Below are 17418 nucleotides of genomic sequence, written 5' to 3' on the forward strand. Positions count from 1 at the left end.
CAAAGAACAATGTTGAGGGCCCCCCCCCAAAATCGTTTTAGTGTTATGTGGAACTGACATTTATTGTGAGTATATAACTAACAATTAAACAGTTGGCAATTATTTGAATTATGAGGTTTTGAGTGCAGTGTTTTAGTAGTGTAACTTTTTTATTACTTTATCCAAACAATATTACTTTTTACATTTGATTAATGTTTTATAGTTCTGTTTCTGTATGTTTTCAACTGAAACTTCCAAATTTGTACAGGTCCTTTTTTAACCATTTCAATTATCTCTCTATCTGTCGATTTGTCACGCCATAATAATGGGTCTTCACTAATCACTGAATCACCACCATTGATGTTACTCACATTGTTGACATCACTGCTGTCGTTATCAGCCAGCTGTGCTTGAGCTGTGTTCATGACCATGGCAGTATCATGCGCGTCGTCAGTGCGGGTGTGTCAGTGTCTCGGATATGGGCAGCTGTGATACTTGATGGTTCACCGTTTGTAGAAGCAAAGCAGGCAGAGCTAGTTGGTGCTATAGCTGTTTGTCTGTTGCTACTAGCAATTGCTAAACTTGGCTTAGCAGCACTTGAAACATTATCAGATGAACTCGACACATTATCAGATATTTCTTCCAGTTCTACGGACGAATTCCTTGATTGGAAATTGTGTGTTACCTTAGGTAATTTCTCCCTGAACTTCTCATCCTGCCCTTTCCTCTTTCTTTTCTCACTGCCACTTAAAATCGCTTCACGCTTAACTTTGCAGCCACCTGGACCTGGAATAATTTGTTCCATGGTGGAACTAAGATACATTTTAGGCTGATACTGAAAATAAAATAATCGTTTTTCATGCAATGACAAGTGATTTATTTTAATTAGCAAAAATCAAAAAAAGAAAAACAGAAAAATCGGAAATACGACGAGGCCCCCCTGGTGGCCGAGGCCCTGGGCAACTGCCCGGTTAGCCCGTTCGTCCGCGCCGCCCCTGGCAATACACTTTGCGTTTTCTTGCGGAACTGCACCTCTAGTTTAGCCTGAGTGCCATCCGTTTGTACGCGTTCCACTGATTGCTGCCTTCTCGCTGAACAAACTATCAGTGGAACGCGGACAAACGGATGCCACCCAGGCTACCTCTAGTTATCATTATCATTTGGTCATTAAGCTAGCTAGCATAAGTGTGCCCTGAGGTTTGCAGTGAGCCCCTCCTTGTCTACAGGCCCTGTTTACCGGGTGGTGTCAGACGCAGCAGCCGGCCAAAGTGCCGGGAATCCCACGGCAACTACACTTCTCCTTAGTCACCGTTGTGAAGGCTATCTGGCAGCATCGCAGTACCCATACAGTGGTGGAGTGTGGTGGACCATTCTGTGACTAAGGCAGTCCAGCTCTGAGACGCCCGGGTTCGAGAACTGCACCCACAGCTTCCCCTTTTATCAAGACTCTTTGCTACTGTTTTAAACGGTTAGACATTAATAAACATTCCAATTGGATCTTTTGCCTCTGGAACTTATTGACAGGTGTGTGTTGCTCCTTGGGGTACGAAGATAGATTTCTTTTTGGACTTTTTTGCCTTTAATTGATAGTTCAGTGAAGAGTGGGACAGGGGGAGAGGGAGAAGAAGTGGGGAGTGGACAGGAGAAATGACATCAGGCCGGATTCGAACCTTTGTCCTCCATGGGCATCAAACCCGAATATGGTCAGGGCTACTGTTTGCGCCGCAGTGCCCCCCATTGGGGTAGGAAGATAAACAGTGGTTGGGCTAGCGCCCCCACCTGGTCACAGTGGTGTGGTCTATAGCGCCCCTGCCAGGCCATACACGGTCACAAGCCACAATGTGACCCAAAATCACGTGCATTCCTGGCACAGGCAACGTCGGGCAAACCCTGACAATCGCCTCACCCTGCAGAAGATCAGAACTTGCATTCCCATGCCCCAAATAAGATCACATTCTCCCATACTAGATTGAACAGAAAGCGGTAAAATTCATTCAGCTACAAACTTCTCTGTAACACTAGTGTCATGCAAAATTTAAACAGGCTTTTTATCAGTGCTACCCACACACGAATTAAAGCCATCAGCAATGAATGGGGCAGAACCCTCCCCGACATGCCCATCAGTGGATTCTGGTGCCCTTGCACCTCATAGCCTGAACCACCTGCAGGGACAGTGACATTTACCTGCACACCCTTTTCTGTGCGGTTGGACTGACGCACTGGGGCTGCACATCTCACCCCTTATAACCGAGTCCCATTTGTGAGAGTTTGGCCATCTCTTATCTCTACCCTGGAGCAGTGGACATTCTCTCTTCCAATGACCGCTCTCCAAAACATTTATTTTCAGTGTCAGATTTACGGCGATGTACAGGATTTTGTCTAGCCAGAGATTTACCACTGTGATTACTATTGAAACGATTTGTCCATTTTCCTCCTGAGCGTAGCTAGGCCTGTGTGGTATATACTCTTCAGTTGTACCTCCAAGTGTTAAATTGAACTCACCCATGAGTACGGCAGCCTCTTCAGCAGTTTTAACTGAATGTTCATTAATAAACGTAGCAAGATGTTCAGGGACAATGGGCCTCATTCTTGAAAATGTTGTGAAGTTTCTACTGAATGTTTTCTTACAGACTTCGGAAGACCAACGTAAGAAAAAGATCTCCGCCTGATTCATGAACGCGTGAAAATGGGTTCTTACGCAGCCAAAGTGTTCTCAGCAATGCTCCCCCAAATGAGGATTCTTAAATTGAACACGCAATGGATTTGCATACATACACGCCCCGCCAGCTCCTTAGAAGGGCATGCAACCATTGTATCGTGTGCAGTCAGAATCGACCGAATCCATGCAAAAGCAAGTCGAAAGTGAGTCATGTCAAAGCTTTTAAAAAAGCGAGCACCGGTCAAGTAAACGCAGATCTAACTTCACCGGTGGAGAGGTAGAAGTACTGTTGCAGGATGTAGATGTGTCCATTCTATCCCACTATGGCTATATCAACACAATTGAGTTTAGTGCCTATTCATTTATTCACTTACATTTTTATTGTTCGTGTAGTGTTTTTATTTATTTTTGGACATTACGATGCCTTGTAGAATCATGTCTATAAATGTGAAATGTAATTGTTAATGATACAAATATTCTCGTATGCATTATAATTATAATTATTTAAATCAGAGGATGTCTGTAGAGATGTCAATGCAATCACCAACGATTTCTCCCAAATTCAACCCTTAACCTTTCTAACACGGAGCGGCCCCATGGGGAATCTTGTGGTTTTTGGAGGAATTTTATTTAAAAATAAATAGATAAATGTAAAGAGTGATTGATGACAAAGATGAGTCACAGTGGAAGTGACACAAATAGCCTGAAAGTTAGAGGGGACAGAGTATCTATGCATACACACACAGAAACATACAACGCTATTGAAACATCAACAAAACAACCAACCAACACGCCTGACCGTGGAACCAGTTCCAATGGAAAAAGCCATTGGCAAAACCTTCTAGTCGGACTGTTCAGACAAGTTTCGACGTTCCAGAAACCCTACTGGCTTCCAGCAAATGTCCCATCCTTCTTACTAGCTCTGTGGAACACAATGTTCCTGGCTCCAGTTCAAAAATGTGTTTGCCTCACAACATGTACAGAGGAACTGCTCAGAAGCACTTAAACCTTTGTTAAGTCCATCTTTGGTTTGTTTGGGGAAGAACACTGGGTAGTAAACACAGGTTTCCAATCTCCCTGGCACAGACCACTCCAGATGTGGTGATTAACTGTCTCTCACCCTGTGTTTGTTCACTGAGTCCAGGAAAAGGAGGAGTTAGGAATCATCTGGACTCAACGCTATCTGTTTCAATCACTGATGTTTTTAGCTGTGCACATTACTTGTTACTGCTACAAAATAAAAATGATGGATTGGTTCTGAATTTTAGTTCTTTTAATATTTCAGTTAATTGTTAGCCCTCTCTGTCACTGTTTCTGGCAAGTGGGCACTCATTTGGGGGAGAGAGAGAGAAATACAAACCGCCATTGTACATGTATTCTACCAGCAACACATCTGCGTTCTCAAACATTACTACAGTAAGTATGTAGTAGGCTATTTTTTAAATATTGTAGCTTCATAGGTCCAATTATTCGGTGTGCATTGTCTTCCATTCACTTATTTGACAGTTATTCTTACAACTGTTTTTACTTGGAACAATCACTGCACCATTTTTGCATTCATGCACACTTTTATAATACACTATCATACCAAAAGGACATACACATGGAATGGACAAGAACTATAGAACTATATGTGTTTCCACAGGTCTACAGACTAAAACACAATACCACAATGAATTTTTCATTTATAAAACTTTAAAACTAGACTTTATACTGTGTAAGATATTAAAGAAAAACAAATCAAATTTCTCCCATAGACTTTCATCGGGCCATTGTGACATTGTGACTCTCTTTACTCTCTCTATCCAGCCACTCTTGTTCACTCTTCTTTCCTTTCTTTTTTCACTCCTGTTCACTCTTCTTTGCTTTCTTAACTTTTTCATTTCATGCACTGGTATTTCCTTCAGGAAATGCATATTCTAATAGTTATGCACGCACACACACACACACACACACACACACACACACACACACACACACACACACATTTTTCCAACAATGTGTTAGACTTGCGGTCGAATTAGTTACTTCGGCTATTGTATTGGGAAAGTGTATGTCAAAGAGAAAGCTATCAGAACCATGGATAGCGCTATGACACGCGGTAAAGTAAACAGACGGTTAAAGTGCTCTAGCGTTCTTAAAAACATCAGTGAAAGTATTGGTACGTCAGCTTTACCCACATCTGAAAGACACAATGAAACAGGCGCCCGGCAGCGACCTGACTCTGAAATTATAACTGTTAAATAGGGACACGGCAGCTTGAATTATAGCAGTTGTGCAGGAAACGTTGTGTAGTGGTGAATAGCTCCTAGGCGATGATGAGCTAGGCTATATGTCAAGGCAAAACTTATATGAGTCACCAGAGAGATAATTTCGCAGAAACAATACCAGCCTCGAGCTCCGAAGTGCTTCATGTTCTCGACACAAGCTTCGAAGCCTCGGTGTCAAGGGTAACACCCCTACCAGCTAACATACAGACTAGTAGCCTATAGTGTCTCCATCCACAATAACCTCCACTATCCACCATTTAAGTAAGTGCTGCAAGCTTGACCCTCAACTGTTGCATGCGTTACCTCTGTTACCTTGCTTACTACTCCAGATGAGTATCTCTGAAATAGCAAATGTGCAAACTACTTATGAGCCATAGTTGAGACACGGTTAGGGCATTGTATGTTTTTAAGTGAACGGAGCTTTACTTTAGTAGCAGGCTCAATTTGAGTATGCATTATCAGCGGCACAACTTTTCTCAACGGTTTCTGGTTAATTTAACCACGAGGAACTAAACTCGGCTGCTATCGTTTACTGTTACTCGAGTGAACATCAAGATTTTGCCATTCACTTTTAGTGCGAGTGTATGGGACGCCGTTTGTAAAAATGTCGCAAAATCCTGCTCAGTTTTGGTACATTTAGAATTATCATATGAAAAAAAAAGCACGACAATATTCAAATGTCACTTTTTAAACTATTTAGAGAGAAATGAATGTAACTCATTCATGTTAACTCAGTGTACTTCCATAATAAAACCTTTGAACTACGTGTTCTGTTGCGCAACTGGTGGCCGCTTTTCATGAGGGCGCTCCACTCTCTTTTATTCGTTGCTTTGAATAAAAGCGTCTGCTAAATGATCTATACCGTCGTCCGACAGACTGATAACAAACACTAGCTGTGTGCCCCTTGATACGCAGAGGTTTAGGGTAGTGGGATTGTTGTGTTCCTTCCGGCGGTAAAACCAGGTAGCCTGTCTCAGTGTTCCTTTCATGTTAGACTAAAACACGAGCAGTGTGGCTTTGACCGCTGTCTCCTTGACTAAAGTAGCAGTCTCCTTTAACACTTGAGGTTTATTTATGCCATATTTGTGTCTTCTGTGTCTCTGACGAGCAGCGCTGTCAACCACGATGGGACTGATTTCCTCAGTGAAGGGGTGTATGGGGCCCAATGTGTACCCAGATGTGCCCAACGGAGGCTGGGGGTGGGTGGTGGCCGTGGCATTCTTCTTTGTGGAGGCCTTCACCTATGGCTTCATCAGGAGCTTCGCCATCTTCCGGGAAGACATCATGGCTGAGTTCAACGAGTCCTCTAACCGGGTCATGTGGGTTGTCCCAATCTGTGTCTTCACCATGGGGTTCACAGGTGAGACCTCTACTGCATTTCTTTCCTCTCTGAACAGTCACCCACTCACCGCAGAATGAGAGCAATCTCCTGGATCCGATGCACTGGACTGTCCAGTCCATTTCATAGTCTGATCCTGTCGTCACTGTGTGTGTATCCGTCTGTGTGCCTGTCTCCGCAGCTCCTCTCTCCACTGTGTTGAGCAACCGGTTTGGGTTTAGGCCCACTGTCATGGTTGGAGGCTTCCTCATGAGCCTGGGCACCATCAGCAGCAGCTTCACCAGATCCATCAACGAGATGTATATCACTCTGGGCATCGTCTTAGGTACCTTTACCACCACACACCCACAGAGCACCCTAGAACCCTGTCATTGCATGCGCTTTGTAATACTTCTGAAGATTTTGAAAAGAAATGTACCCTTACATGAGTAGCTGAGTGGATTTTGCGGGTTGCTTTCTTGTAACAACCACTTATTGTGATTATTGTGCTTTTTTCAGTTTTCTCTTTTTTCAATAATCTTACTTCAATGAAAAAGTAAGATTTTTGTGAATATTTGGAGTGAAAAGGATAAACAGCAAAGAAATGTTTTCATAGCCTGTTTTGCTCATATTCACTGGATGCCAATAATTCTGGATGGCACTGTATGGGACAAAGGGGTCATTGTCTTTATAACATGAGATAGAACAGTAGACATCCTTCATTCATTTTTTGGAGGTATATCGGTTGAAGAATCATCTGTAAGATCATGCTTGTGAGAATAAACCCCTAGTCTTTCAGCACTCTTTCACAAATACTACTGATGCACTGATGACCTTCCCCCTTTATTTATACCTCTTGCTCTCTCTCTCTCTCTCTCTTTCGACACTCCCTGACATCGAAACTTTTACTTTTCCCTTTTTTAAAAGCAGTTTTCCTTTAGCTTTGTCCATCACGTCATGTCTTCCTGTTTTGTTCACAGGACTGGGCTGCTGCCTGACCTTCCTGCCCACCATCACCATCCTCTCGCAGTACTTCAGCAGGCGCCGCTTCACAGTCGTCTCTGTTGCCTCCTTGGGGGAGTGCATCTTCCCTCTCGCTCTAGGACTAGGTGACTAGCAGGCTAACTGCTTTAGGTGACCATTGGCTTAGCGGTTATTGTGTTTGGCAGTGAGCATTGTGTGATCCTTTTGCAAATATAACGTCAGACTTGGACATTACCATCAGATATTACCCTTACTGTGATGTCAGTCATTTGATGTTATAATGTTGGAACAATAAATACATGATAGTTACGTGCTGTGGTTTAACATGGCTCTTGCCTAGTCCAGCCTAAAGTGTGGAGGGTTTTTATGAAGATGTTAATTTTACTGGTCTGTGAAAATGTTTATTTTTTTTAAACTGCTATTAATTTACTATGAACAATCATTCATTATGGCTTCTATTGTTCTCTGCTTCCCAGCCAAAGTCTTCAATCGCAATGCAATTGGTTGGCACGACTACATGGTGGTTATTGGGGTCCTACAGGTGAGTGTGATTGGCTGTGGGGTCCTGCTTCGCCCAATCGTCATCAAACCCAAACAAGCTGCTGGTGATTCGCCCAGCTCCCCTCTGGAGAATGAGTACACATGCACCAACCTGAACAACGCCCAACAGGTGGCGCCATCACAGGCCTCCCCCGACACGAAGAGCCTCGATGATGAAAGAGCAGCAGAATCTTGCTTGAAGAATCAGGAAGACAATGAAGGACAAGGAACAGCCATTGTAGAGCCATCGGAGCCTACCACTGCTATCTCCCCCGCCAGCACCAAGCTGCTGGACTTCACGGTGCTGCGCGACGTCAGCTTCATCTGCTATTCGCTCTCCGGTCTGTTCGCCACGCTGGTCACCTCGCTGCGCTTCTACATAACACTTCCACATTTCTCCACAAAGGCCATGGACATGGACGCCATATTCCGTGCCCCTTTACACATTGCCATTACCCCGGCCGAGTTCATGGGCCGCCTGTCTGGCGGCTGTCTGGTTGACTGTCTGCCTCTTCGCAAAATAAACGTGCTGTTGCTGTGCATGGTCCTGCTGACTGGAGTGAGCGTTGCCTCCGTGCTGGGTGCTGGGATGTTGTTTTTGGCCATCTGCTCCATATTCTTCTGCTACCATTTGGCTGCCGTGTGCTCCATGTACATCCCCATGCTGGCCGAGGACGACGTGCTGGGCATCAATCTCATGCCCTCGGCCGTCGGCATCTATGCCTGCATCCAGAGCTTTGGGGTGTTGGCTGTACCACTTCTGTTGGGTGAGGAGGACACACAGATGTTGTCTAAGAAGAGTTTGCCTTAAAATAGTTTGGCATTAAGAGTTAATGTAATAGCATGTGGAGAGCTAAAGCTGTTGTGATCCCCAAACAATTCTCTTGGAAAGAATCTAGAGTTTTGATTGATTGAGAGTGAACAGTTACATTAGAATTCTGTTACCATCTCTCTAACACCATGTTGTGTGTGTGTGTGTGTGTGTGTGTGTGTGTGTGTCTGTGTGTCTGTGTGTCTGTGTGTCTGTGTGTACATGTCCGTATGGATGTAGGTTTCCTGCCGGATAAAACTCAGAACATTGACCCAGTCATCCAATCCTGTGTGTGTGTGGGTATTGGACTGGGGGCACTGTTCCTGGGCCTGGTGCGCCCGCTCAGGCTGTGCCAGGGAAAGATGCAGGAGGGAGCAGTCCTTCAGGAAACTTGATGGACGCCCCAGTTGACTTCCTGGATGTAGATCTGGAGGGCAGCTCTGCAAAAAAGCAAAGAGCCAAGTGTGTGGTATGAGTTCAGAGTGGGTCACAAGACTGACCTTAGAGGCAAGACCTATGCAGACAACAAGAGAAAAGGGAAAAGTAAAGACGAGGCAGATATAAAACAGGTTTACAATTCAGGTTGACACTTGACGCCCAGTATGATGAGTGGTCTATGATAAGACCAGACAAATGGTAGGCTAGACTTAACAAGTTTTAACACATTTCAATCACTACATACTCTTAAAGTACTCTTATGTTTAACGTGTTTAAACACATTTCACTCAGTACATACTCTTAAAGTACTCTTATGTTTAACACGTTTTAACACATTTTACTCAGAACATACTCTTAAAGTACTTTTTTACTTTTACTCAGTACCACTGGATAGTTTTTCTCTCACGATAATCCAAAAAAAGGCCTGTTATAAAGTCAGTATATTCATGAGCTATTTTGCATGGACCATTTATGGATGATTGCAGGACAAAACTGGGAGAAGTATGAGGCACAATTCAGTAAGTAAGCCTTGGAAGTTTGCAACCTTGAAACTCAGCTAGCTTGTAATAAATGACACTGAGTGTGTTCCATGTCGACCACTTGAGCCCTTCGAGCCCCGACTTTCAGGGGTTAGGGGGCCACACTGACAAAATCAGCAGAATGCAGGGCACTGAAAATGCCCGTATCATACCCTGAATTCGGTCGATTTATGTAGGGTTATTTGATGGTCACTACTCGCCCTTAACGGCTACGTACGGAACAGGAGGAGCCAAAGCTAGCTTTTCATTTTATAACGATAACAATGGCGGACATGATGGTTAGCGGTGGCTAAGGTGGCAGAGGCTGTAGATCACCAGGCTACAGACCGTAAATGTAGTAATTAAACAACTGTACTGATATTAAATGTACTACTAACATGCCATTATCAAATTAAAGCCAGTGACATCAGTATTTTGGTTGATTTCACGATGTATAGGCTACCGACAGTTAGCATACCAAGCTCGGTAGCATTACCATTCGAATTGCATGGCAGATATGCTAAGCTATCGGGCTATTCCCCCACCCAGTGCCTGTGGCTAGTCCGAAAAAAGGTGCATCTAAATAAACGACAGATGGTTATGTCAGTCATTGGACAGTGTTAAACAACTGTACTGATATTAAATGTACTACTAACATTAAAGCCAGTGACATCAGTGTTTTGGTTGATTTCACGATGTATAGGCTACCGGCAGTTAGCATACCAAGTTAGGTAGCATTACCATTAGAATTGCATGGCAGTTATGCAAGATAGCTGGCTATTTAGTTTTCCCGGGAATCGCGAGCAGATTTGCGTCCGTCACTTCCACCAGGTGCTTCTATTTGATAAAGCACCCCCTGAGCGATGAGGAGTGCACTGTAGATGTCAGGGCCCTGTACTTCAGGTCCCTGTATTACAGGGGTTAGTGCAAAGTGTAGGGTTGGAACACACTCACTGTCCAATGTACAGTATATCAAGCATAACACCAACATTCAAACGCTTAGGAAACAATGTATATGGACTGAAAACGTGAGCAGTTTCAGCAGAAATTTACATTTAGTCATTTAGCAGACGCTTTTATCCAAAGCAACATACAATGAAGAAAAATTAAATGTGTCATTACAGTGCATGAAATGCCCTGTATTGTTATTCCGAGGCTTCTTCTTCTTCTTCTTCTTCTTATTCTTGTTACCTTTTTCTGCGATTAATTCAGCCCGAACCACTTAACGTAGAAACTTCATTCAAACTTTGTCGCGTAGGTCTTGTAAACGACACTTATGCTATGTATTTTTCACTTTTCTAAACTTTATACTTTTTAAGATATTAAAGAAAAACGAATATAAATTTCTCCCATTGACTTACATTGGGCCATTATGACATCATAATAGGGTCTTTAAACTGGCTTGCACCTGTGCTTTACTCTGCCGTGCTAAGGCAAAAGACCGTAACTTCAAGTTTGGTCAAAAATGAGTTTTTGACGTATTTGTAAAATATCAGCAGTAATTAAACAAATGTACTGATATTAAATGTACTACTAACATGCCATTATCAAATTAAAGCCAGTGACATCAGTATTTTGGTTGATTTCACGATGTATAGGCTACCGACAGTTAGCATACCAAGCTAGGTAGCATTACCATTAGAATTGCATGGCAGATATGCTAAGCTATCGGGCTATTCCCCCACCCAGTGCCTGTGGCTAGTCCGAAAAAGGTGCATCTAAATCGGGTAACTTCGCTTGGCGAGCGGGGGCATGTGGAGGGGGAAAATGGGCCTCATTCTCTATCGTTCTCTCTCTCTCTCTCACACACACACACACACACACACACACACACACACACACACACACACACACACACACCCCAATGGACTGACATAGATGTTTTATGTGTTTCATGTGACAATTCAAGTTCATTGTTTTATGTGCTTAATGTGATAATTCAATGGAGTGTGTGTGTGTGTGTGTGTGTGTGTGTGTGTGTGTGTGTGTGTGTGTGTGTGTGTGATAATCATTGTATTGGTAATTGTGATAAATGAAATAGTATTACTACTGATTAATTAATAGGGTCATTATTCCATTGTTATCATACCACTGAGCTTTAACATAGAAGTTACTGCCTTCTGCCTTAGTATGCTTCACTGACACCTGTGCCAAATCCAAAGAACCTCTTCTCTCTCTGTCCCTCTCAATTTAACTGTAACTAGGAACATTAAGACACCATCCATTCTCTATTTTTTTTCTCTCCATCTCTCCATCTTTCTCTCTGTCAACTTTCTCTCACACTCAATCTCTCTTCTTCACTCCATTTTTATCTCCTTTTTTCAATATTTTCACTCTCTCTTTATCTCTTCATCCAGAGCCACTCTTGTTCACTCTTCTTTCCTTCTTCCACTCTTCTTTCCTTTCTTATTTTCTTCTTCCATTTTTCTTTCCTTCTTCCACTCTTCTTGCCTTTCTTTTTTCCTTCATCCACTCTTCTTTCCTTCTTCCACTTTTCTTTCCTTTCTTCACTCTTCTTTCCTTCTTACACTCTTCTTTCCTTTCTTCTTTCCTTCTTTCACTCTTCTTTCTTTCCTTATTTCCTTCTTCCACTCTTCTTTCCTTCCTTCACTCTTCTTTCCTTTCTTCTTTCATTATTTCACTCTTCTTTCTTTTCTTCTTTCCTTCTTCCACTCTTCTTTCCTTTCTTCACTCTTCTTTCTTTTCTTCTTTCCTTCTTTCACTCTTCTTTCCTTTCTTCTTTCCCTCTTCCACTCTTCTCTCCTTTCTTCACTCTTCTTTCCTTTTGTCTTTCCTTCTTCCACTCTTCTTGCCTTTCTTTTTTCCTTCATCCACTCTTCTTTCCTTCTTCCACTTTTCTTTCCTTTCTTCACTCTTCTTTCCTTCTTACACTCTTCTTTCCTTTCTTCTTTCCTTCTTTCACTCTTCTTTCTTTTCTTCTTCCTTTCTTAACCTTTGCATTTCATGCACTGGTATTTCCTTCAGGAAATGCATTTTCTAGTTTTGTTTGTTATTCTTTGTTTGTGTTGGTGATCATCTCCGATGTCACAATAAATGAAACTATGCAGAGTAATATTTGTGTAAAATCTTGTGATATCACTCTACCTTGTTTGTGGTGCTTGCACTGCCGCCTCACAGCAAGAAAGTCATGGGTTCGATTCCCACATGGGGCTCTGTTGGATCTAGGGGGCAGATGGGCTATCTCCCGGGCCTTTCTGTGTGGATTTTGCATGTTCTCCCCCTGTTCACAAGGGGTTTCCTCCACTAAGAACCCCAACAGAAAAACATGCAAAAAGACTTGGGCGCTGAGAAGCTACCCACTGCTCCTGGAGGGTCCTGGAGGAAGGATGGTCTGGGATGGGTTAAAGCAGAGAGTGAATTCACAGCGACCTCAGCCCAGTGTGTTGCAGTGAATCGCTTGTGCAAAAACTGACTGAAAGTCGGCCTTATTACAGTGCATGAAATGCCCTGTATTGTTATTCCTAGGCATTTTCTTCTTCTTCTTCTTATTCTTCTTACCTTTTTCTGCGATTAATTCAGCCCGAACCGTTTAACGTAGAAACTTAATTCAAACTTTGTCGCGTAGGTCTTGTAAAGAACGCTTATGCTATGTATTTTTCACTTTTCTAAACTTTATACTTTTTAAGATATTAAATAAATACGAATCTATATTTTCCCATTGACTTACATTGGGCCATTATGACATCATAATAGGGTCTTTAAACTGGCTTGCACCTGTGCTCCACTGACACCTGTGCCAAATCCAAGGAACCTTTTCTCTGTCCCTCTCAATTTAACTGTAACTAGGAACATTAAGACACCTTCCATTCTCTACTTTTTTCTCTCTCCATCTCTCCATCTTTCTCTCTATCCCTCTCAGTCTACTTTCTCTCACACTCAATCTCTCTTCTTCACTCCATTTTTATCTCCTTTTTTCAATATTTTCACTCTCTTTTTCTCTTTCACTCTTGTTCACTCTTGTTTCCTTCTTCCACTCTTCTTTCCTTCTTTCACTTTTCTTTCCTTTCTTCACTCTCCTTTCTTCTTTCCTTGTTTCACTCTTCTTGCTTTTCTTCTTTCCTTCTTCAACTATGATTTCCTTCTTTCACTCTTCTTTCTTTTCTTCTTCCACTCTTCTTTCCTTTCCTCACTCTTCTTTCTTTTCTTCTTTCCTTCTTTCACTCTTCTTTCCTTCTTCCCCTCTTCTCTCCTTTCTTCACTCTTCTTTCCTTCTTCCACTCTTCTTTCCTTTCTTCTTTCCTTCTTTCACTCTTCTTTCTTTTCTTCTTCCTTTCCTAACTTTTGCATTTCATGCACTGGTATTTCCTTCAGGAAATGCATTTTCTAGTTTGTTTTGTTGTCAAACTACATGCTTCTTTGGCTTCTGCTGTTGTTCCATATCCTTCAGCTTGTCAATAAATACACATGTACATTGCATGGACGCATTGGACGGATTATGAAACCTGGGCCTAGCCCCCTCCTCTTCATTGGCGCGTGGCCGCAAAAATTGTGCATGCGCGCACACACACACACCATTAGGCGTATACAATGTGTTGGATTTTACGGTCGGTGTAGTAATGGTCATCAGGTCGTATGCGATGATGAGCTATAGGATCAGGCAAAACGTCTGTCTGACCACAACAATAGGGACATACCAATAACGTTTCCTGCACAACTCCTATCATTCAGGGCCTGTTTTAGAGCAGAGATTACTCAGCAGTCCTCAGTCTCCCAATTTGCCAAGATGCTGATTGTGTATTATCACTCCGTAACATCCACCTTCGGTGAGGTGTGCACTGCCCTGCTATTGTTTCTGACATTACATGGCACAGGTTAACAGCCGAGTGATCCTTTTCCAATTTGAAACTCATTAAGACTTACCTGAGGGAGCGCATGGGGAAGGAGAGGCTGATGTTTTTTGGACTAGATGGTTTAAGGGTTCTCTCTCTCAGGGTGCCAACCCCCCTCTGCTCAAACTTCACACCCATAATGTAGTATTGATTTCGGTAGTGAATCAAAAATGTGAACGCAGAGTTTTATAGGATGTTTATAATTAGTGTGCTTGCCCGAAGGGAAGCACAGTATTGTTATCGTCAAGTTTTCTTTATTTATTTATTTATTTATTCTCCCCGTTTTTCTTGCAGCTAACTCCTCCTCGCCCGTTTGAGCTAGAGACGCCATTCAAACACCAAAATGTCCGGCCCGATCCGGTGCAGGTTGCTATGACTTTTCGTGGCGATACTCTTTGCCACTCCTTTTTTATCCCTCTTTTTCATCCCCTTTTTCTCTCATTGACTAACATGGGGAAGGTTGAGCCATTGTGACGTCACGCACTCTAGCCAACTGACATTAGATCAGTTGACATAGGAGAAGCTCTCTTAAATGCCAGAAGTGGTTAGATAGAGAGTGCAAAATATTAAAACGAATGTAGTGGCAACAGTTTCAGGTACAGTTTATACACCCGCTCTAACAGTGTTAACCAGTATGTGAGTAACGTGGGTTTTATTAAGGCATAGCGTGTGTAATGTGTAGCTATTTCATTCCGTTTGTTAACCTTTCCGGCTGTCTGTATACCAGCAGCAGAGCGGAGCATTTCACTCCCCTGCAATCTCGGAATGAAATAGCTACACAATACACACGCTATGCTTTAATAAAATTCACGTTTTACGAGACACCAACAGAGGCACAACCGACAAGTCTTACCATTGAAGATCTTTGACGTTCGGTCTGAAACTTCATCCAGCCATCCAGGTTAATCCAAGTTGTTATGGAGAACGACAGTTGCATCAATCATATTTCATTAAAACTTCACACTTCTTACATTGGACATATCCACCAGCCTAATTAGAATCTGCATTGTCTACTGAGCAGAAAATTCTCCATACAGTAGATTTCCCTTCGTTTAGTATCATTTTAAACTTTCCAGATGACTGTATTGCCCTCGCTCGTCAAGTGATACGTGTCCAGAAACAAGGCTCCTTTGACTGGATAGCCAGAGCTAGCATAACTGCCATTGAAATCCAATGGTAATGCTACCTAGCTAGGTATGCTAATTGTCGGTATCCATCGTTAACTCGCTAATCGTTAACCATCATGTCACTGGCTTTAATTTAAGAATGGCATGTTAGTAGTACATTTAGTAGTACATTTAATATCAGTACACTTGATTCATTACTGCTGATGTGTTACTTATATATGTTACTTATTAGCAGCTAGCTACCTAGCTAGCCACTGTGTTCCGATGTGTTTTCAGTTAGCGTTAGCGGCAAGCTAGCTGCTGTAAAAGTTGAGTTGAGCTTCAGTTAAGACGCTGCGTACCGTACTTCATCATCACATTCGATTATTTATTACAAACAAATTCGAATTCAGCTGTAGGCATGAGACCTGTATCTTGGAGACTAATTGCATCCACAATGTAAGTACTGCAAGCTAGACTACTATGCAGTTGACACAACACAGGAGGTCCCTGGGCCTGAGAAGGGAAGGGAATGAGTTTAATGTGGCTATAATATGGAATTTTAAATGTGCCTAAAACTAGACTAAATTGTAATGAGTTTTCGAAAACTAGACTGAAACTAAGAAGGATAACTATGACTAAATGTGACTAAAACTAATATGCATTTTTGTCTTAAGACTGAATCTAAAAATAGCTGCCAAAATGAACACTGAGATAGGGGACCCCTTAATCTGCAATTCATGGTTGCTAGCTCTAATCAGATGTACTACCTAGGCTTATAAGAGAAGACTAACTTTGTATGGCAACGAACACCAATAACTAGAACTAATTTGACAGACTATAAACCAATGTGATACACGTGCTCTCTATCTATACAGTAAAAGTGTTGCTTACGTTTGATACTACACCTACAGACTAACTCTAACTGCATTAAGTCTAACATATAGGCCTATCTTACAATAAACTTTAAGTAAAGCTGGCTATGTAACCGCATTCATTCTAATATTGTTGCAGAGATGTTTCCTTTTACCAAGATAGCAATTTCAACAATTCACTTAGCTCAGTAAGTCAGTATAACGAAACTCTGAGATACCCTCATATGTCTAAACGTCAGTGGAGCCAAAATATAATGGTTGAGCTTGGTTGCTTGCTAAAATATATTGGAAGAAGGCCCCACTACACTGATTGAGTAGATGTAAATACATGTTAATTCATAGGCACTTGTTCTCTCTGTCACAGAGCAAGCACACTCTCGCAGTTCGTTCACGAAACGCATTCTAGTTTAGTAATGAGTTCCTTAGCATGTATTAGGTTGTTCTTGCCTTTTCAGTTAAATGTCTTATTGCACCATCAACATGTCCTGTGGAAGAAATCATTAATCCTATAAACCCTATTAAGTACGGCGTGTCTTTTCTGGAATATCATGATTTTGGATTTATCCAGGTTAATTGGGGCCCTTGTTAGACTGTATGAGTTAAGAATATTCAGACTTTCCTGGGGGCGCCTCTGCCCTAGGGGGATGTAGGAGGAGATTGTCAGCAAAAAGCAGGCATTTAATTTCTTCATTTAAGACCTGGGGATGCAGATTCTTTCAATCTTTGTAGCCAAATCATTAATATATATATGTTGAATAAAGTTGGACTTAAGCAACAGCCTTGTCGAACTCCTTTTGTCTGGTCAAAAGAAAATGTTATTCTGTTGTTAATTTTTGCACAGCATTTATTGTTTTTTATACATGTCTTTAATGATGTCATATATTTAGTCTCCAATTCCACTATGAATGAATTTCAAAATAAGTGTTTGGATAAAACACAAGCCCCCTCACCGAAATATGTTCGTGGCAGCGTAATTGAAGTATCAAGGTGTTGTTTGACTGAGTAACATCTGTTTATTAACAAAGCAAATGTGGCTACATGTAGGTTCAATGCGGACCTTTACTGCGACT

General features: G+C 42.1%; 1 protein-coding gene across 1 annotated transcript; it reads left to right on the forward strand.

Moving 5' to 3' along the window:
- Nucleotides 1-6033: 6033 nt before the first annotated feature.
- Nucleotides 6034-8956, forward strand: LOC308370320 (monocarboxylate transporter 7-like; the record flags this gene model as incomplete). The annotated part of the gene is made up of 5 exons (XM_080844976.1): nucleotides 6034-6268; nucleotides 6429-6572; nucleotides 7207-7335; nucleotides 7687-8517; nucleotides 8802-8956. The coding sequence occupies 5 exons, from the start codon at nucleotides 6034-6036 to the stop codon at nucleotides 8954-8956; spliced, it is 1494 nt and encodes a 497-aa protein (XP_080701102.1).
- Between the last annotated feature and the right edge of the window lie 8462 nt (nucleotides 8957-17418).

Source organism: Sprattus sprattus, assembly GCF_963457725.1.
Source record: "Sprattus sprattus genome assembly, chromosome: 9".
NCBI lineage: Eukaryota > Metazoa > Chordata > Actinopteri > Clupeiformes > Clupeidae > Sprattus > Sprattus sprattus.